Source organism: Chlorocebus sabaeus, chromosome 12, assembly GCF_047675955.1.
Source record: "Chlorocebus sabaeus isolate Y175 chromosome 12, mChlSab1.0.hap1, whole genome shotgun sequence".
NCBI classification, from domain to species: Eukaryota; Metazoa; Chordata; class Mammalia; order Primates; family Cercopithecidae; genus Chlorocebus; species Chlorocebus sabaeus.
Window position 1 is genome coordinate 85,029,575 of NC_132915.1, and position 21,401 is coordinate 85,050,975.

General features: G+C 40.9%; 1 protein-coding gene across 4 annotated transcripts in view; it reads right to left on the bottom strand.

Annotated features, from left to right (window-relative positions):
• Positions 1 to 21,401, bottom strand: part of TNC (tenascin C) — a 98,478-nt gene that overhangs the window by 17,013 nt on the left and 60,064 nt on the right. For 2 of the 4 annotated variants that reach the window (XM_007968264.3, XM_037984241.2), the window contains 6 exons: positions 20,073 to 20,345; positions 11,245 to 11,517; positions 9,393 to 9,665; positions 5,278 to 5,400; positions 4,135 to 4,278; positions 1,455 to 1,574 (listed from right to left, as the gene is read on the bottom strand). In XM_007968264.3, coding sequence (XP_007966455.3) covers positions 1,455 to 1,574; positions 4,135 to 4,278; positions 5,278 to 5,400; positions 9,393 to 9,665; positions 11,245 to 11,517; positions 20,073 to 20,345 — 1,206 coding nt within the window. The remainder of the gene's footprint in view (positions 1 to 1,454; positions 1,575 to 4,134; positions 4,279 to 5,277; positions 5,401 to 9,392; positions 9,666 to 11,244; positions 11,518 to 20,072; positions 20,346 to 21,401) is intronic. The other 2 variants (XM_037984247.2, XM_037984234.2) reach the window with 1 other exon arrangement.

Consider the following 21,401-nt stretch of genomic DNA (forward strand, 5'->3'; position numbering starts at 1 on the left):
CATGTGTTTATTTTCTATTCACAGGTGACAAACCATCCTGGTTTGCCAGGGACTGAGGGGTTTCCTAGGTGTGGAACTTCCGGTGCTAAAACTGAGACAGTACCAGGCAAGTGGGGACAAGTTGGTCACCTTACCTCATCATTTGTGAGCACCCCCCCTCTTCTGAACCAAGCCCCTTGTTTGCCCTGAATCTGCAATCTCCATGGTTCCCATGAACTATACCTGATTCATTTTAGGTGTAACACCGTCTTTCCTGACTCAGAAGAGTTTGCTCACAGGGACTATTTAAGAATTAAAGAGTAAAAAGAATAAACCCAGCATCCCTCCTCCCTGTCAGTTACCCACCCCCACCCGTGCTCTGTCCTCAAAAAGACCTCTCTTAGTTGGTTACCAGAACTGAATTAAAATTTTCAGAGCTCCAGGCACAGATGCTGGTGGCTGCTCATATTGTCACTGAGAGCAAAACAATACCAAACCATAAAATATGAAACTTACCTATACCTGGAAAGTAAAATTATACAATTCTTTCTAGAGTAGATCATTACAAAATGATGGACGGGTTCATTGAAAAGGACTCTCTCTTTCTCCTGTCTCTTACTTACATTTGATTTTACTTTCTGGCGGCTGTAGTTTGCTGGTGCTCAAAACAAGTGTTTAATCTGCCAACTGGGTAAATTAGCACTGGTGGTTGCCAAACAAGAAAACATTTCTGATTTTTTTTTTTTTTTTTTTTTGTGAGACAGAGCCTCCCTCTGTCGCCCAGGCTGGAGTGTGGTGGTGCGATCTCAGCTCACTGCAGCCTCCGCCCCCCAGGTTCAAGCAGCTCTCTTGCCTCAGCCTGCCGAGTAGCTGGGACTACAGGCATGCACCACCACACCCAGCTAATTTTTTTATTTTTACAAGAAACGGGGTTTCACCATAGTGGCCAGGCTGGTCTCAAACTCCTGGCCTCAAGTGATCCACCTGCCTCGACCTCCCAAAGTGCTGAATTACAGATGTAAGCCACTGTACCTGGCCTAAAATTTCAGACTTTTTAATAGAATCTGCTAAAACTAACTTCTTTTGTGATCTCTGAAAAGTTGAGACTCCTCAGTATGGCCTGAAGTGGTCTGGTTAAGATTTTAGATTCTGGTTTTCTTCTTTGTAAAAGATGACAGCTGCTTCCTAAATGGGGTGTCTCACACTGGTGGGCAGAGAGACTAACAGGAGAGGAGGAATGGCCCAGGAAAACATGTACAGGCTGGAGATGTATTTTTATTTTTATTTTAAATGGCCTACCAGACTCCCTTGAGGTTTCAGTTGGGAGCCACAAGAACATTACTGGACTTTTCAACCTACCCATGCATTTTTATCATCTTGTACCAAATGTGGCAGGGAGAAGAGTGAACGGGAAGAGTTTACAGCAGGAAAGACACTCCTCCTTAGAGTGAGGAGAGACTTGGACAAAACCTTACCTTTCTCCCCTGTGTAGGAGATGACATAACTGTCCACAGTGGCAATGGCCGGCTGCCACCTGGCCAAGGCTTCCGAGTCAGTGATATTGGCTGTCACCAGGCCAGATGGGCCATCCAGAGCTGCAAAGAAAGATGGTGGACAGGAGGGAAGTCACTGGATGGAACATCAGACCTCAGCTGCTCAGCTGTCCACACTGCTTATGGAGTCCTGATGTTAGGACAGTGTCAGCTGCATGGAATGGTTCAGAGACCTGAGCCTGCAGCCAGGCTGACCTGGCTTTGAGTAATGACTCCCTCCCTTGCTGGCTCAGTTACTTTGGGCCTCTATGTCCTCATGTGTAAAACAGGGATAGTAATTCTGGCTGGCTTCATGCTCTGTGTTATTTTGATTTTTCCATTATATTATTGGTGGAAAGAAGCTACATAAACTGAACAGGGCTGAACACATGACAAGAATTGTTATAGTTTATATTACTTTCCTCAGGGAAAGAAGAACTTACACAAACAGAGGGGACTTGCATAGTTAAGACTGCCTGTGCCTTTTTCTTCCCTTCCCTTCCTTCCTTCTTTCCTTTTTTTTTTTTTTTACACAGTCTCACTCTGTCTCCCAGGCTGGAGTGCAGTGGTGTGATCTCCGCTCACTGCAACCTCTGCCTCCCAGGTTCAAGCAGTTCTTCTGCATCAGCCTACCAAGTAGCTGAGATTACAAGTGTGTGCTACCAAGCTGAGCTAACTTTTGTATTTTCAGGAGAGATGGGTTTCACCATGTTGGCTAGGCTGATCTCAAACACCTGACCTCAGGTGATCCACCTGCCTTGGACTCCCAAAGTGCTGAGATGGTGTGAGCCACCACGCCTGGCCCCGAGCCTTTTCTGAGCTTTAAGTGGTATTTCTCATTAGATGGCTTGCAGAGAACATAAAGCCAGGCTCTGGAGGCCAGTGGTCCCGGGTTCTACCACGGCTTCTCTGCCTGGTGCCTCTGTGCCTTGGGAAAATTCATTTCCCTTCTCCAACTTCACTTTCTTTAGTTGCCAAAGGGTGACTGTTTAGTTAATAAAGACTAGCTAAGGAATGTGTGGTGTGTAAAATGTACCAGGGAAAGCTCTCAATAATTGAGTTGTTATTAAGATCTCTATTAAAGGTATTTGAAGTCTTAAGTATGGTTTTCAAATGACTTGTGCTGAGAAAGGATGGATATTCAAAGGGTATTTATCCCTGGTCTCTTTTAACTGACCTCTCCTACTACCCAACATCACTTTCTCAGAAGCCAACCTGAATCTGACCATTTCCTCTTGCTTTTGCACTTACTACTGAATTATGCCCATGCCAGCAGCCCTGGCGGGGGTGGAGGGAAGCTATCCTCAGCTCATTTCACAGAGAGGCACCTGAGCCTCGAGGGATGAAATGACTGGCCTGAGAGCCAGGATGTGGCAGGGCAACTGGGGAGCCCACATTGTCCACTCTCAGTTCCTTCCTGCTTCACTGTGCATGGATAGAATCTCCTTTAACTGGTGATGACAATGGGGCATTGGGAGGAACTACGTCCAGCTCTTGCCATCTGTTGCCGTGGAGAATCCATTGATGAAAGATTTCTTTGGGGAAATAAGGGCCTGTGAGGCAGGGTGGATGGGACTCTGGGTTCAGATGGGATGTTTTAATTGTGTGTTGTCAACTCTTTTAGGCTATGAGGATATTTTTAAAATTTCCTATGAGGCCCATTCTTTGTATCCCTTAATGAGTTGGACTGGATAATTGCTCATATATCAAAGGATAAATTGTTTAGAGACATGGCTGTCTGAAGAGAAATTTTCCACTTCATTCTCCTTCAATGCAATTCATTATTTTCCCCTCTTTACAGTGTACTGTACAAATCAGGTTATCCTAGGAAAGGAACTCTTTATTCTAGAAGGATAGAGAGTTTAGAGTCAGACCGATCTATGTTCAAATTTGGTTCCAGCCTTTACTAATTATGTAGGCTTGGCCAAGGTATTTCATTTCCCCAAGTCTCAGTTGTCTCCTCTGTAAAATGGGGATGATAATAGCTGTGGGGATTAAATGTGAAGGGTTTAGTAACAGTGCCTGGAATGCAGGAGCCACCAAATAGACAGGAGCTACTTTGTGGCTGTCACCATCACATGCTCATGTGAAGCACCTGCTTTGAAGGACCCTCACAAGGGTTCCAGGCAATAGGCGGGGAGGGGAAGGAGGTGGTGGGCTAATGTGAACAATTGCATTTACAGATGCTTTACAAATACAGCTTCATGTGATCCTTACCATACCCTGTGAGGGAAGCAGAATTGTGTCTGTTTTATAGAGGAGGAAAGTGGACCCTAGTAAAATGGACTGATAGCTCATGTAGTTGGTAGAATTTGGATATTAATTCAGGTAAGTATGACGCCCAAACTTGGACTTTTTCTTTCACAATAGTCCAGGAAATGGAGGCCCAACAAGGTTAAGGTTACCCAGCTCACCAGAGGCTGGGATGGGCCAGAAGAGAGGAATCTGGCATTCCAAATCCAGTTCACTTTCCACTAGGATCTCATAAACAAACCCCCCCTTTTTATCCAGCTGCTGAGTCATGAGCTACAAGGTTGAAGGTGAGAAATGACGTAGGATGCACAAGTGACCTCTGAAAAACAGTAACACACACACACACATACACACAACCCCACCAACTCACCTGTGGTGAACGACCCTGAGACAGGTTCACTTTCCTCAAAGCCCTTCATGGCAATGATGTTGACAAGGTACTCCACCCCAGGTACGAGTTTCACCAGCCTGGTCTGAGTCTTGGTTCCATCCACAGTTACCATGGAGGGTGTACCTGGAACACAGTAAAAGCAAGATGAGGAATAATGAACCTCATGCTTTTTCCATTGGTGCAGATGCCAAAAACAAAGCCAGGAGGTGGGAAAAAAAAATATGAAGTCACAACGTACTAAAAATGGCAAGTTTCCATTTAGTAGAGAGCTGGCACGTTGTGCAAATTTTATTTTATTATTTTTCCCCACAAAGAATATGGGAAGCTTACTATGTAACATTTATCAGATCTATTTCACCCATTATCTTGGCTTAGGATTATACAGACTCCCTTACTGGAGGAAATTCTACTTAAGAAAAGATAGTTGATCATAGTCAAGTTTGTGCTGCAGTTTTTATTAATAAACACAGAAATTGTATTTCTTAGAATTTGGGGGCTAGTGAAGAGCTTGCACATCAGCTGGTCAGACTTCCCACAGAGATGAAAGAGCATTCCTGTGAAGAGGTTATTAACCATCCTCTCTTTACACACTTCCAGCAACAGGTAGCTTACTACCTGCCAGAGTGTCTTTAGGCAGATTTGACTGGGCCTCCTCCCTGTGGTCTCTATTATAGCCCATGTGCTTTGAATTAGAATTCACAAATTTTCTAAGGCACAACTTGCCATCATTTACTGAGACAGACAGATTTGGTACCTAAAGGAAAAAATCACATACATCCAAGACTAGCTTTTCAGATGAGTGTGCTCAGGAAGAGAAATGTCAATATATTTAGAGTCTTTTGTCATTGTGTGCAAACAATACTAGAGATGTATTTCTCATGGAATTTTATAATTTCAAGACTAAAAAAGGTCTTGTTCAAATGACCCTTCACAAGATAGTTTCTTCTAAGAATCTCATAGCACTTTATAAATGAGATCTCTTCTTTCCAGATGGTCTCACAAATAAAGAATTCATTTTCTTCGATCATGATATTGGGGTGATGAAAATTATCAGGGTCTCTTTCATGCATCCGTCCAAACCCACAACACTCCTCCTCTCTCTCCCCTTTCTGAGTCTCCTACCTCCTGTAATGGGCACATAGGTAATCCGGAAGCTCTCCACCTGGGCAGTGGGTGCCCTCCAGCTGACAGTAGCCGAATTTTCAGTGATGTCCGAGAAAATGACTTCCTTTGGAGAGCCCATGGCTGTGAAGAAGAAAACAAAAGAGAAACCCAGAAACAGTTAACTATCTTGTTCATCAATGGTTCTTCTTGAATTCCTTATTTAGGAAAACTCAGTGCTTAGAATTCATGTCTGAGCCAAGCCCTTAGGATGGAGAATGTGGTGATCTGTGGTTAAGTTGTGACTTGCTAGGACCAATTGTTGTTTCATTTCAGTTATAGGGCCCAGGGTTGTAGAAGAGTAATTTGGTTTAATTCAAGGAGAGTGATAGCACCATAGCTGACTTCCAAGGAATTGAGGGAGAATGGTTTCCCAGATTGGAATATGTCCCCCTTTCATTTTTGATTTTTAACATTTTCTTAAATCTTTGCTTTCTAGTTCTTTTTATTAAATAATACTAAGACTTGACAACTGTACAGTTCTTTGCAATTTATAAGGCTTAATCCTCACATAGAAACCCCCGAGAAGATGTGATTGTAGCCATTTTACAGAGGACCAAACCAAAGTTTCCATGAACATTCTTGTGATGCGATCTTTCTGGGTCCCAGGAGTAGGCAGCAGAGCCAAGCACAGCCTGGAATCCTGGAAATAATGTTCACACAGACACTGACCCGGACAAACCCATTCCTAGAACTGGAAGGAGGTCCAAAGCCAGGAGAACAACCTCAGGCCCATCACCAAAGCAAACATCCAGTGGACACTGGGTCTACCTGTGAGGAGAGCCATACCCAGGGGAAGCTTCTGCCTCCCCAAATACCTCCCCTCAAAACCCAGTTTCCTTTGGCTTTTCTCTGTGTATTTTTTGGCTTCGATTTTTGCCCTCTTCAGCTGACCATGCCTACCCAGAGAATTCAGGAAACAATTTTCAGGCTCTGGGGAGCTCACTTCCTCATCTTTTCCCCTCTCCAACCCACAGGGATTATTACATGCTGAAACCCACAGAAATTCAGAAAGGGTTTTTTTTTTTCTTCCCCTTTCTGTATTTTTCTCTCATCCAAGACATCTCCTCCTACAGCTTTCTTCTGTGGCCTGGTAGCCACCCCCAGACTCTGTGGCTGCCTGGGTTTTTGCCCTGTCCATGGAAAGTTTCAGAAACCACATGGGTCTCTGGAGCCTGAAAGATCTTAATTGTCCAAATACCACTGAGAGGCTGCGTGACCTGGGGCAGGTCCCTTCACTTCTGTGAACCTCAGTTGCTCCATCTGTCCAGAGGGAAAAGTGGTACCCACCCACAGGGATGTTTTGAGGATTAGCGGAGATAACAAATGTGAAACGCCCAGCACAGCATCTGGCATGCAGTGAGAATTCAGTAAATATGATTGCCCTCTCTTTATATTCTTTCCCATGTCCGTCTTTCCTCCATGGGCCATAATAGACTTTAAGGTGTCCCCTACGAAAGATCGAGATGAGGCTACTGGGAAAAAACAAAAAACCAGTGAGGTGTATAAACTCAGGCACTGAGGACCTCCCTCTGCCAACCTGGCATACTCACACTTTTGCTCCGACTGAAAACCTCCTTGGTGTAGGAACATTTTAGTAAGTGTATCTTATGGCCAAACACATTAATAGCTAACATGGTTACTGTGGGTAAAGAAATTCTGCTAAATACTTGATATTCATGATCTTATTTAAATCTCGTGGCTGACCTTTGAGTTAAATTCTATTTTCCAGATGAGGGAATTGAGGTAGAGCCATGATTAAATTCCAAGGACACTGCCCCACGGTGGTTGGCTTAACCAACAGGTAGCACTGTCTTTCACCGCCCTTTCTACTGCCCTGGGCACCCAGGGCTGGCAGCTTTTGCTGTGGAGAGGTACCTTGTGAGTGACAGGAAGAGCTAAAGCAGGGCCTTCTCAGGAGGAACAGGGATAGGACATTACAGAGAAAAGTTTACAATGGTATGAGGGAGGAAGAAAGGAGAGGAGAATGGATTAAAAAAAAACACACAAAAGGGGAAATTTATAAACTTAATGAGGTGAAGATAGAAATTAGGCATCTTCTGTGCTCAAGAGCCCCCTTTCCTGTCTTCTCCTGGTCCTGGAGCACAGGCATGTAGAGAGACACACACACACGCACGCAATTGCACACACGCGTGGGCTCCTGTCTGGCTGTAAACTACAAGGCTCTAGAGAAGAAAATCAAAGAGAGGGCTTTCCAAAAGAGCAGGGTCTGCCTTGCCTTTTTTGTTGTTGTTCTTAAAAAAAATTTTAATTCATGATTATTCATTCTCTTTTTTGCTTTAGAACTGCAGGGCTTCTAGAAAAAAAAAGATCAGCAAAACAAATCAATGATCAGAAGTAAACTTTGAAGAGTACTGTTTACAAACCAGATCAAAATCAAGGCTCTGTCTCTGATCTGGAGTCGTTTTATGGGCAGTCACAGGGAGGAGGGTACTGAGACCTGCATCCCAGGATAGAGTGTCCCTGTTAATAAGAAACAAGATTTTTCCCTCTTACTAGGTTGCTGCCTGGATTCTAGCATTTTCTCCAAGTCTATAAATACTGATTATTATTTTTACATGGGTGGTTTGTTGCCACTTGTTAGGTCTTGAAAACCTGACAACATAGAATATCTATCTTTAGACAAAAAGGAGAGGTTTTGGCAAATGTCATGCCTATACCTGGCAGAGATGGCAAGCAGCTATAGGCATTGGTTTTCTCTCATCCAGACTGCTCATTTTTAATAGTATTAGAATAAACTGGTCATTGGGTTTTACTCCAAATCTAGTTCTATGACCATAGAAAAATAATCTCATCATTCTGGTCCTCAGAGTCTTCATGCACAAACAGAAGAGGTTGAGCTACATCACCTCTCAGGTCCCTTTTATCTCTCCTGGTGATTTTGTGGTTCTGTTCCCTGGTTCCCTTTGAAGCAGCTGTCTCCAGCAAATGCTATGTCTGTGCATCTCCCTCAATTTCATGAAAGAATTTACTCTACTTGTTGGAGGTCTTTCCTTTTCTCTTTAAAAAGTCATGTTCATCTTAGTATTATTATTATAAAGAGTCATATTATTACTACTGTTATTATTACTATTAGTTGAGACAGGGTCTTGCTCTGTCATCCAGGTGGGAGTGCAGTGGCATGAACATGGCTCACTACAGCCCTGATCTCCTGGGCTCAAGAGATCTTCCTGCCTCAGTCTCCAAAGTAGCTGGTATGAGGCACCACACCTGGCTAATTTTTTAATTTTTCTTTTTTTTTGTACGGGCAGGATCTTACTATGTTGCTTAGGCTGGTCTCAAATTCCTGGACTCAAGTGATCCTCCTCCTGTCTCAGCCTCCTAAAATACTGGGATTACAAGTGTGAGCCATCACACTGGGCCTAAGAGTCATATTATTAACCATCTTTTTTTTTTTTTTTTTTTTCTGGAAAAAAGTGATTAAACTCCAAGGACACTCTAGGTGCCTTTCAGAGTTGTTATGAGTATCAAAGTTAAACAGCTTCATAAACAGTAGCATGTTAATCTTGCCAGCTCTCTCCTTTATCCTTGCTGATCACCGTACTGATTATTCACATGTAGCATTTTATAAATGTTAATCTTTTTAGGTAGAGGTGCCGCTTCTCCATTATCTCCCTGCTTGGTGTAGCTCAAACGTTTGGCCAAAGAACAAGGAGGTGTATCTCTGGATAAAATATGATGAGATAATAGATAGAAGGAAGAATCTTTGGAACATAAAAAAAAAAAAGACGATAATTGTAATGATGATGATGCATTAATGATAATGTGAATAGCTCTCATTTGCTGAGCCCTTGCCATGTGCCAGGCCCTCCACTATGGGCTTTACATAAATTATCTCATTTAATCCTCACAACCTTATTAAGTAAATGGTATCATACTTTTTTTTGCATAAGGACTTAGCCAAATTGTCCAAGGTAACACAGTCTATAATTGAAAGAGCCAGGATCAGAGCACCAGCCTGCCTGCATCCAAAGCTCCTGTGATTACTGAGCCCTGTGAGAAGAAGACCCCTGAGTCATGACTTTTCTCTGTTCTCTCTTGTTTATTTACAGTACCTGTTGTTGCTATAGCACTGACTGGCTGGGATCGCCTTCCTTTGCTTATTCCATACAGTTCAATTTCGTATTCAGTAGCCTCTCTGAGACCTGTTATGTCCCTGGTACGTTCGGGGGCAAGTAGGGTTATTTCCAGTGGCTCAGACTGCTTTTTGGTATCTCTGATTTTGAGAACAAAATTGTCGAAGACCCCTTCATCAGCTGTCCAGGACAGACGGAAACCGTCTGGGGTGGCATCTGAAACCAGAAGGTTGTCAACTTCTGGTTCGGCTTCTAGAGGGAGAGAAAATGGTGGGAGAAGGAGGAAAGACAACATCATTTACCAGTCCGTACAATCTTCTCTCCAGTGGGGGTATCAATATGTAGTGATGCCCCGGCTTTCAGAGATAGAAGTGTCCTGAGATACCAAAAATAAAATCATTCAACATTAACAAGTCCAGTAGAGTCAGGAGAGGGGAAAGATGGAGTAGACACATTCAATACAAATCAAGTATGTTTGCATATGTGAGTTTTGTCTAAAAGCAATTCTGTAAATCCACATCTGGACTCAGTATCGGCCCCTCCCACATATTATTAAATAAGTTCAAAGCCAGTAACTTGTTTACATTTGCTCTCTGTCTTCCAGTGGCTGAGTGCCCATCCCCTGCAAGACCCTTTTCTTTTCTTTTTGAAAAGACAAATAAACCAGCATTAATGATCTGTAGAGCTGCTCATGATGATACTGCTGATTACATTCCCCTTGAGGCTGCCCAAAATGGCTTTTAAAATGTTATGGTCTTTTTGCTTTGTTCTTAGTGCTGTTTCATTAAAGAAGGCACCTACCCTTGACATTTTTTTTTTTTTTTTTTGGCATTCTTCCTTGTTATTTTATTAACTATTAGATAAATGTTCAGATGGTAGAACTGAGGTTGGAAACTTTTGTGCTACATATTGTAGACCCAGGGTTTCATCTTGTATTGCCTTAACTAGACAAAACTCAATGTCAACGTAGATGTAGAGCTGAGTTTCCCAAAGTGCGCTCAGAGCGAACTATTCCTGTTTGATCCTCTTCCTTAAAAAGTATCCTTTGTCAATTAAGTTTGGAAAATACTGCCTGGATAAGTACTTCTTGGAGAAAATGCACATTAGGGTGTTCTGAAAAGCCTCGCAGTTAAAGATCCTCTTTAACTTTGTTTAACTCAATCTTTCCAGACTTATTTGAATGTGGAATTTCCTCACCGAGTAGGACCTTTGAACATTCTGTGGAGCTAGTAATCTCTAGAAAGACTTTGGGAAACACAGATGTTTGACTGTTACAGTTGTTAATTTCTGTAGGAATTATTAGTCTTGAGAAAATTATGGATTTAGTCTGTGTTGCAGAGTCTCTCTGATATTAGTGATTACCAATAAAATAAGTTCACATTTGGTTTTCCAATGGCGAGCCCACTAGGTAAGTTTGTTAAGATCGTGGTTGAGACTTTGAGATGGCAAAGGTTTTAAATACGTTTTGGAAATATACTCATTGGTATATTTCTTTTGAGAAGGCTGAAATGTAGCTGGGGACCAGCCAGGTTGATCACAAGGGAAGATGATATGAGGTAAGCACACAAGAGCTATGGACAAGACAAGGTCTAAAGGATTTTGAATACAAAGCAGAAATATTTCGACCTTCTCATTTCTAGGGTGGGAGTGGGGCGTGTTCATTAGGTACATATGACAAGAGGGAGTATGGGGAGAAGGTGAAACAGTAGACCACATGTATGGATTAAGTAGGCAATGTGAACAAAGATGTTAAAGTCATGGCGATCTGGCAGACAGATTACACAGAAGGGGACCAGGAAGAGGAACGAACGGCTCACTTGATTTGAAATACCTGTAACAATCTCAGCCCTCAAGGGCTTGGTTTGGTGCCCTTGGGTGAAGCCAGAGACCATAACCTCATAGCCAATGCCAGTTATGAGGCCTCTAAGCTCCAGCTTCCTCTGGGTTCCTGAAAGTGTAAATTCCTGGGGGTCCAGCAGCTTCCCAGAATCCACCACCGTTACTAGAAAGCTGTCAAAGGCATTCTCCGATGCCATCCAGGAAACTGTGAACCCGTAGGGATTAATGTCGGAAATGGTTAGGTTTTCCAGAAGGGGCAGGGCCTCTGAAAGAAGGGAGGAGTGAAAATAACTCAGGTTAGCAGCACTGACTCTGTCAGGATAGCACACGTTTCCAAGAACATCAATAGATACCCAAGTCCATCATTCAATTTGTGTTATATGCTCAGCAAATTAAAATTCAGCAAGAACTTATTGGGCACCAGATAGGGTTATCTTGTGCAATTCTCTTAATAGCCTATGAGGTAGGTATTATTCTCATTTTACATGTGAGCAAACTAAGTTTCAAAGAAGTTGATTGACTTGGCTAAAGTTATAAGCTTGTAAGAAGAGATAGAGCAAAGTTTTTAGTCAGGTCTGACTCCAAAAGCCATGTAGTTCTCTATGCAAATAGGATGCATTGTGTTGAGTTTGGATCCCTTTGTCTACTTCCCACTGCTTTCAGGTTTTTTTTTTTTTCCAAGTATAATTTATTTCCGGTATACTTCTTGTGTTTCTATCCCACTTCTAGTGCACATTTTGAATCAAATTAATGAAGTCAATTAGTGACATATCCTCACAAGCTGAAATAAAGGGAGGAGGTAAGTTTTTTCTTAGGTGTCAAAATTAATAGCTCATGGTTATAACCCACTAAGAAATTATAAGATTTGCTAAATCTTTTGCTGTTTATTTTCCTGGATAAAGTTAGAAAACAAGAACACATCTGGGTCTCAGTAAGTTCTGCCATCATCTTTCCTTCCTTCATTCATTCACCAAACATGTATGTCCCAGGCATTCTGATTTCTCACGTGCTAAATGGCCTATTCACACATCGGGATATCCAAAAGGAGTGAGCTAAGTTTCCGCTGATACTTTCCAACTGACAAAGCTTCACATCATTATCCTAGTTAATCTTCAAAATGATACAGTAGGGTAGATATTGTTACCTGCTTTCCAACCTCTATCACATCTTAAAAAACCAGAGAGGTTAATGACTTAACCTAGGTCATACATCTACTAGGTGCCTAAGCTGAGATCCAACCAGGTCTTCTGACTCCAAGTTCTGTGTTCTTTCCATACCCAAAGTCAACCCCAATCAGTGATGGCAATCCTAAGGGAAAAGGAGGATTAGTGGAGAAGGTCCAGCGTCTCTTTTCTAGGTGTGTGTGTTTTTTTTCCAACAGTACTGGTAAATGCATTTTATTTTTTAATCAGAAGAAAAAAAGGAGACAAGAATTTCAAATTAGCTGCATCTAGTTTAGAGACTTCTTTTCCATTGCAGCTAAATGGAAACTTTCAAAGCTCTTGCATTAATTCACTAATGCCTAGGGTCTAATCCATGAGACATAAAGAAAAATGTTTAAAAAAGAAGTGTTTGGTGACTGAATGAATAAGGGAATTAATACCTTCATCTCATAGAGATTTAAATTTTGTCGTGGCTTGGACTTCCTGTACTTATTTTGAAACACTTGGTGTTTATTCTGAGGCATTTTTTCCATGTAAAAATTTCCCAAGAATCATAATTCTATCAAAAGCGAAGATGAAATATCTTATACTGAGAAAACAATCTTGGTCTGAGAAACAAGGGTCTCAAATTCTGTTCCTGGATTTTGTTTAGATAAGTGGCGTCTTCCTTTGATAGTTGGCCTCTTAGCACCTCCACACCAACAAAGCAGTGAATTCCAATGAAAGTGAGGGCATTCAGGATAATTAGTCAATCGAGGGCTTGTTATTTAAGAGTCCCTCCTGTTTTGTTTTTTTCTTTTTTAATATGCTTCTTTTAAAACACAATCTTTTCACATCATGGATTAGCTGAGGCAATGCTGTAACGGGATCTAGGATTCCCGACTGGCTCTCTCAGCTTCCCTTTCTTCTGTTATGTGGGAGGTCCTGCAAGCAGCTACAAGCAATGGCCTGATGGGATCTGTGGCCATTTCTCCTCTCCTGAGCAGTGAGAATCTCATCTCATACCTCCTTGTCTCAGTCCCTTAAGAAATTACCATGTTCTGCATTTGAAGACTTATCTGAATGATTTAATTCACATTAGGTAACTGGATAGGAAAAAATAATCACTTTTTAATCTTACATTAAAACGCATCCAATATTCTCTTAAAAAGGAGAGGGAGTTCATGATTGCATAGGTCTATTGTTCTATCTAAGCTTATTGGTTATTTTAAAGAAAGCCACTTTCCTAATTATGTTGGGAGACAGCAGAAAGAACCTAGCATCTGTAAAATTCTTACTGGATGCTAGGCAGTTAAATTTCATCAACTCTATTTAATCTCTGAGACAAGGCTCCCAGAAATACCTGTGGTATCCTCTCTCCATGCATAAGGAAATTAGGGTTCAAACAAGTTAAGAACTTGCTAAAGTTATGTAGCTAAAAAACTGTGGGAGAGGTTTAGAAACCATGCAAGCTTGATCTCAAAATCCTCATTCTTCCAGGACATCATGCTGCCTATAATTAAATATTTAATTGTAGTAATTAACATGTCTTAGTTATGACAATTTAGACCCTGGGAGAGACCTAGTTTAATGTGAAAATCAGATGGCAAAGTCCATCTTCTGAAAATTATCACTAATGAAAAAGGAAGAGACTTCTAAATATTTTCTGAGGCTTTTTGGGCTAGAGATTTAGTAAACTGACACCATGTGCAGCCTTTGCCATTGAAGTTTGTGCTGCCACCATTTGGAAGCATTTGCCAAATTGAACACTGGCAAATGTTCAAGAAGTCAAGTTGAATGAATGGGTAGGGCTTAATTAAACTTGAAATTTATCTGTCACCTGAAGTTGAACCTTCATCAATCTGTTGTTTTGTCAATTTTAAGAATAATTATTTTCTAAAGAAAAAGATGATTATACTTTTGGGGCACATATATGAACTGCCTTACCTAGCATGATTTATGAACAGAATTTCAATCTTAGGCCTTTACTAACTTAGGAGTCACTTTTTTTTTTTTTTTTTTTTTGAGACGGAGTCTCGCTCTGTCGCCCAGGCTGGAGTGCAGTGGCCAGATCTCAGCTCACTGCAAGCTCCGCCTCCCGGGTTCACGCCATTCTCCTGCCTCAGCCTCCCCAGTAGCTGGGACTACAGGCGCCCGCCACCTCGCCCGGCTAGTTTTTTGTATTTTTTTAGTAGAGACGGGGTTTCACCGGGTTAGCCAGGATGGTCTCGATCTCCTGACCTCGTGATCCGCCCGTCTCGGCCTCCCAAAGTGCAGGGATTACAGGCTTGAGCCACCGCGCCCGGCCAGGAGTCACTTTTTAGGCAGAATCTCTAAACTGTGGATAAAACAGCCAATAAAACTGGGCACAAAAAACCCTAAAAGCTTTATACAACTCTTGAGAACGTTGTCTCCACTTCCTAAGAGCAGCTGTGAAAGTCCTCTCCTTTATAATAGTATCTGCTTTCTCTTTACTTAGAAGTTTACATATATTATCTTGGCTGTCATGAGTAATGTAACCTGTGTCTGTCAATGGATGAAAGGATAAAGAAAATGTGGCATATAAATAGATCACATTTATATATAAATAGATCACATTTATATATAAATATATACATTCCGTGTGTGTGTGTGTGTGTGTGTGTGTGTGTATAATGGAATACTTTATAACCTTAAAAAACGAGGAAAATTCTGTCATTTTCAACAACATGGATGAACCCGGAGGGCACTATACAGAGTGAAATAATCCAGGCACAGAAAGACATATGATGATCTCATATGTGTAATCTAAGAAAACTGAACATATAGAAGCACAGAGAAGAATGGTGGTTACCAGTGGGGTTGGGGAGATGAAGAAAGGGGAGATGTTGGTCAAGTAGTGCAAAGTTCAGTTAGACAGAAGGAATAAGTTTTAGTGATCTACTGCACAACATGGTGACTGGCCATAGTTAATAATAACACATTGAACACTTCAAAATTCCTAAAAGAGTAGATTTTAAATGTTCTCACAGCACAATAAATAAATAAATAAGTAGGTGAGGTGATTGATATGTTAATTAGGTTGATTTAACCAATCCACAATGTATATGTATATCAAAACAACACGCTATTCTTCATAAATATATACAGTTACTATTTGTCAATTAAAAATAAAAGAGTGTACATTAGGAGTGAAGATTGTATTTTTGTTGAATTTTCCTTTAAGATAACTTATCTCCTTTTCTCTCTGTGTTAGACAAGTGAGAACCTCTGATTGAGTACCTGTAATGACAAAGGCAGTGAAGGGTCTGGTGGGATCCCCAGCCCAGGTGGTCCCTGCCACACTGACGTCATAGCCAGTGTTCTCCACCAAGCCTGTGACATGAGCTTGCTTTGCATCTCCTGAGACTGTGAATTGCTGGGACTCATGCAGTGAGTGAGTGTCACTCACATTGATAACAATCTTTGCAAAAAGCCCAGCTTCAGTGGTCCACGACATGTTGAAGCTGTTTGGAGTAATATTGCTAAGGATTAGCATGCCCAACTGTGGCTCTGGTTCTAAAGAAGGAACACAGGCAGAGAGAAAGAGAGAGACATTATTAGAGGAAGCAGTGGATTTTTCCAGAATGTAGCCATAGAACATGAAAGCATCAATATCTCCAAATACATGCAGAAGAGACAGTATGTTAGGCTGTGTCTACACCTGCATTGAATATGATGATAGAAAATATATTGCTTTCTCTGCAGGCATAGATTTGTGTTCTTTTCTTATTTTTATTTTTATTTTATTTTTTAGATCTGTGTTCTTTTAAAGCATAGACACTACCATTTGCTAGTCATGTATGAAGAAGAGTAGACAAGCCATTAGGGTGGTAGATTGGAATAACGTGAAGGGTATTAAGGCTACATTTTCTAAAGTCTGTAATGGGGACACAAGCCCTGTAAGATGTTCCAAGAAAAGACAGCTTTATGATTAAGTATGCATGGCAAACACTGAATATTATGTCTTACCATAGAGATTCACAAGGTGAGTTTGCATTTTGAAGGCTCTGACAGGCTGGTTCTGTCAATAAACCTATTTAACTTTGTTTAGCCCATAATTTCATAAACTTATTGATCAATGCATACCCTAACTGAGGAATATTCTTTGAACATCTCAAGGAGCTGGTATTCCATTGAACATGTTTTAGAAAATGCTTCTTTGAGTTTCCTTATTCAGTATTCTTTTTTAGTATCTATTGGTTGCACAAATTAAAGGCTAATATCCATACAAGATACATTTTTACAGTACTTAATATGCACTGTAGGAAAACCTATATTTCACCATTTAATACTGTAAAGGTGAAGATGGCTTCCATTAAAAATTCCTGGTGAATGCAAAGATGAAAGAAAAACTTGAAGTTAGGCATTGAATTTTCTGTTCAGGAAACTCACTTATTGGATAATTTGGACAGATAGATGGTTTCTCTGAGGTTAAATATCTCTTTTCTGTTAAAGTCTAGACATTCATTTTTGAGAGCAACTCATTTAATGTTAAGGGGCCTATATGGCTAGATGTTCATGGGGCTGGCTTCCTAAATGTTCATTTATCAAATAAAACTAATTTTAAAGTAAGTGTGGCCCAGATTGTATTTTAGAGAGAGGCAACAGTACTGGAGGATTCAGATATTAAGATCAGGATTTAGGGTTGGGAAAAGGCACAATATTTCTTCCAAGGACTTGGGAGTTATTTTGCTTCAGCTCCAAAATTTGGAGGAAAGAAGCGGCTCATTTGGATAAACTTTAACTGCACAATTGTACAGCATAACTCGATGTCATAAAATCTCTAAGAACAAAAAGGATTTGGTTCAGAAGCAGAATATAGCCATTAGCATTGACATGGGATTTCCTCCTTATCAATTAGTTTCAGAAGGTAACAATGCAATCATTTTCAGCTATAGCTTTGACAAATTCCCTCAACCACACAAAAGACTAAAATCTTCCAAGTGGAACTCTGTTATTTCCCTATATTTTGCTGTAGAAACAATCTCCCAAATTAAGGATGCATGCTGGAATTCTTCTCATGCTACCAGACAGACTGTCAATGCCAACAGATTCACCATGCAGAATAAGACTCTGGTTCCTGAGGTCAGCTTTACCTCAGCTGTCTCTCAACGGGTGCAACCAAGCTTAGAAATGAGATGCAAGAAAAAACAGAGAAAGATAGTGGCAATTAGGGTATGGTCAGTGTTCCATGCAAAACGAGGGGCATTTTTCTCCCACCACTTTTAACTTTCTGAAATGATTCATTGACATGCTAGCTGCTTCCAGGAAAAAGAAACATTTTCAAAATTTAATGCTCTGAATATTCATCACATGCACCAAGATTTGGACAAAATGATGGCTTGAAAGAAGAGCCTGAGACTTTGTGACAGCTATCAGTGGGTGGCAAAACATGCTTGACAAAGTACATGTCAAAAAAGAGTAGTCTTCAGACAAAAATCTTGAGAACAAGATAAGACCACTGGGTCCTCTCATGCAGTTCTTGGGTTGTGATTCAGAGTCTATTCTCAGCATGCTCAAGGCACTCTTATTTTTTAAAATCCTGCTAGAGAGAAAGAGAGTGTAGATCTTTCTGACCAAGGCACCAGAAATGGCATGCGCATACCTCTTTGAACATGACATAGGCAAACTTTGATTAGAAAGACCACAAGCAGATGATAATGGGTGGGATTGAGAAAGATTATTCAAGATCAGATGAAAGGATGGTTTAGAAATTCAACCAAAGCAAGTCAGGTTAACTTTATACAAACAAACAGAACAACTCCAGATGTGAATGGATATTTAGGAAAAAGAGGTTTGACACTGAAATTCTTTAATTTGGGATGAGAGTTATTTTAAAGCCTTAAACCTTTGATGTGGATGGCTCTATCAAATTTGAGAAGGATTGGGAGCAACTAGGAAGATGAAAAGTGGGTAGCGGGTGATTTTTGGAATGCTATTCAGAGGAAATTCAATGAAGAGTGAAGAAGCCATAATAGGAAATACCTGTGGTTGCTTGGACCATCAGGGTCTGAGCACGCTGCCCACCAATCAGCCCATGAAGGTGGGCAGTGTAATTAGAAGAAGCTTTGAGGTTGGTGATGACAGAACTGCGAGACACCCCAGGCACAGAGAGCACTATGGTCTCCTGGGGGTGATCGGAATTACTAACTTCTATAAGAAAGCTATCAAAGGCAGACTCCTGAGCTTCCCACGAGATGGACACACTGCCCCAGGTCATGTTTGAGACAGTGAGGTGGCTAAGAAGTGGTTCGGCTACTAAAGCAAGAAAAAAAAAAAAAAAGAAAGTGTGTCAATTTAAAACACCATTATAAAGTCAAAATCAAAACACGTAAGACTAAATCCATAAAGTTTTAGACTTTACCCTTTGTTAATGGTAAAATAATTTGTCCGTTGTTGAAAATCAGTTTGAGCCATGAGAAACAAACACATATGTTTGTCTAATTTTCTCCTCTAAGATTTTTTATACTTGAACCTGGCTGAGATAGGAACTGGATAATGTTGACTCTCTACCTTATCTGTGGACCACCCTGATGATAATTTGTAGCCTCATGTAGAATGAGGACAGACCCTCTCTCAACCATGGGTGAGGCCTAAATGACAGGCAGTTTTGATGCTACAATGTCAATCTTTTTCTTGGATTTCCCAGACGATGAGTCCCCTTTTTGTAAACTATAAGGAAAAATTATCCTGTGTTTGTTCTGTACATATTGTTTCTTTTTTTTTTTCTAGTTTGTGTTTTCTTCATTTCTCCTGTGTTTGTTCTGTAGATGTTGTTTCTCTTTTTCTGGTTTGTGATTTCTTCATTTACCTCCCAAGAAAGGGCACTGTCTAAATTGTGCTAAGAATGCTATTTTGAATGCATAGGGTTCCCCTTTCTAAATTCACATAGGGTTCTCTTTTACTGCATGGCAAAGAGCATCTGACTTAGTGCACATCTCACAGATACCACAAATTTAAAGTGAGAGCAGTTCATTCTTCTGTTTTTTAAACTAAGTCCCTTGTTTGAACACAGCTATTCTACTTTTATTTTTGCCATTTATCATTCACTATTCTGAGGGCAAGACATCATGGTCTGGTCTTCTAGAGGTGGTGTTGGAACTGGTGTGATCTGACTGGCATGGCTGCCTCCTGCACTCATCCGATAAGCAATCTTTGCTGTTTCTCTTTACTTTCCCAATTGGAAAAAAATACTGAACACCATCAACATGATTATTAAATCAGTGGGATATTTGGGTATTGCGAGGTCCAAGAGACTAGGAAGACAAAGACACTAAGATAATATGAAAGAAAATTTATAAGACCTCTTCGACTGAGGTAGACATCTTTCAAAGTCAAGAATAGCTCTTATTATGTAGCTTTTTAGTTATCAGAGGTTAGAATTCCTTTCTCTAGATTCCGTACGGCAAATTAGACTGAACTACATTTTATGCTGTAAACGTCCTGGTCAGCAATAAATCAGGCACATGGCTTTATGGCAATCCATTATTTGGGCTGCTGTTGGAAAAGAGTTATGTTAAACAGCACTTCAGCCTAGCACCATGGAAGAGTTAGTGCCCCATGGCTTGTACATCAGTGGGCGAGGAGAAGGACAGGCTTCACCCTGCAAAGAAGACTGTGGAAAGACTGTGTTAGAAATGGGAGAATGCACATATACCTGTTGTGGCTGTGGCACTGATGGTTTTGGTCCGGATGCTGGGAGCAAGTCCAGAGAGGTAGACAATAAAATCAGTACTAGGGGGTAGCCCTGAGATATGGGCAGTTCGTTCAGCACCAGAGATATTATATTCCACAATCTCCAGCAACCTATTGGAATCAATAATTTCAATGGTAAAGGTCTTGAAGATCCCATCGGTAGCTGTCCAGGACAGATTGAAGCTCTCAGGAGTTATGTCAGAAACATTTAAGTTTCCAATTTCAGGTTCTTTGGCTGAAAAAGGAAGGGGTAGGGGGGAAGAAACAAATAAATTTGAGTTAATTATGTGGCTGTGTTTTAAGATTGAGGTTGTTAATGGAATCATTGCTGGGTAGAAAGATCTGATAGTTCACAGCTATGATGGAAGGAAGCAATGTTACCAATTAGTGCCAAAGAGAGAGAAAAAGCAGTTTTGTTAAAAGAAAAATTAGAGAAAGGAAGGTATGGCAATTAGATTTCTCTACATGCAGTTGCCACATATAATCAGGCCCTGGCCAAGAAGATGTGCTGAATGATCTTATCAGGAACTGTTGCATCTTAGTCACATATGCCCCTGGGAGCCCTCCCTCAGGGTTGCTGGCCACTGGTCAAAAGATATGAGTCCTGACAGCTTCCAGTCTCTTGAATTGCATTAAGGAAACCAAGATTACTCGGATGCCCCCCACAGACATTCTTTGCTTTGAAGGAGCTCCCATCTATTCAAATGAGAGCTAAATAATTCTGATGCCATTACCCTCCCAAGGTGGTAACTTGAGGCTTCTGATTTTGTGACTTAATGGGAATTACCAATTTCTCAGTGTAATTCTTGGTATTTTTTTTCATGCTTTAGACAAGGACCAGCCAACCATTCTCCTATTCTGTTAAAATAACTTGTCCTCTCTTAACTGCTGCTATGCAGGCCAAAAAGGCTAGTATTGCATTGCCAACCAAGAGGGCTAAGCCAAGGCAAGGCAGTTTAGGCCATCCCTTTCAGCGAAGAAATAACATTTTGTTTGAAGATGGTGCTGCCAGTGCTTTCCCCAGCCATAAGAATAAAACATGCAGAGGGCAGGTAGGAGCAGGGTTTGAAAAGCTAGTACTGTCTCTTTAGCAAGAAAGAAGGCTTCTGGTCTCTGAGATCCTTCTAATAGATTTGTTGAGATACAGTTCAGATGGGATGATGGACCTTCCTGCCCATAGGCCAATTCATCAGTGGCAAGAATGTTGCTATTGTTAAGAAGAAAAACACACACACATAAAAATGCCGAGGACACCCAAGCCACAAGATCTGCAGAAAAGATCAGAAGTGAT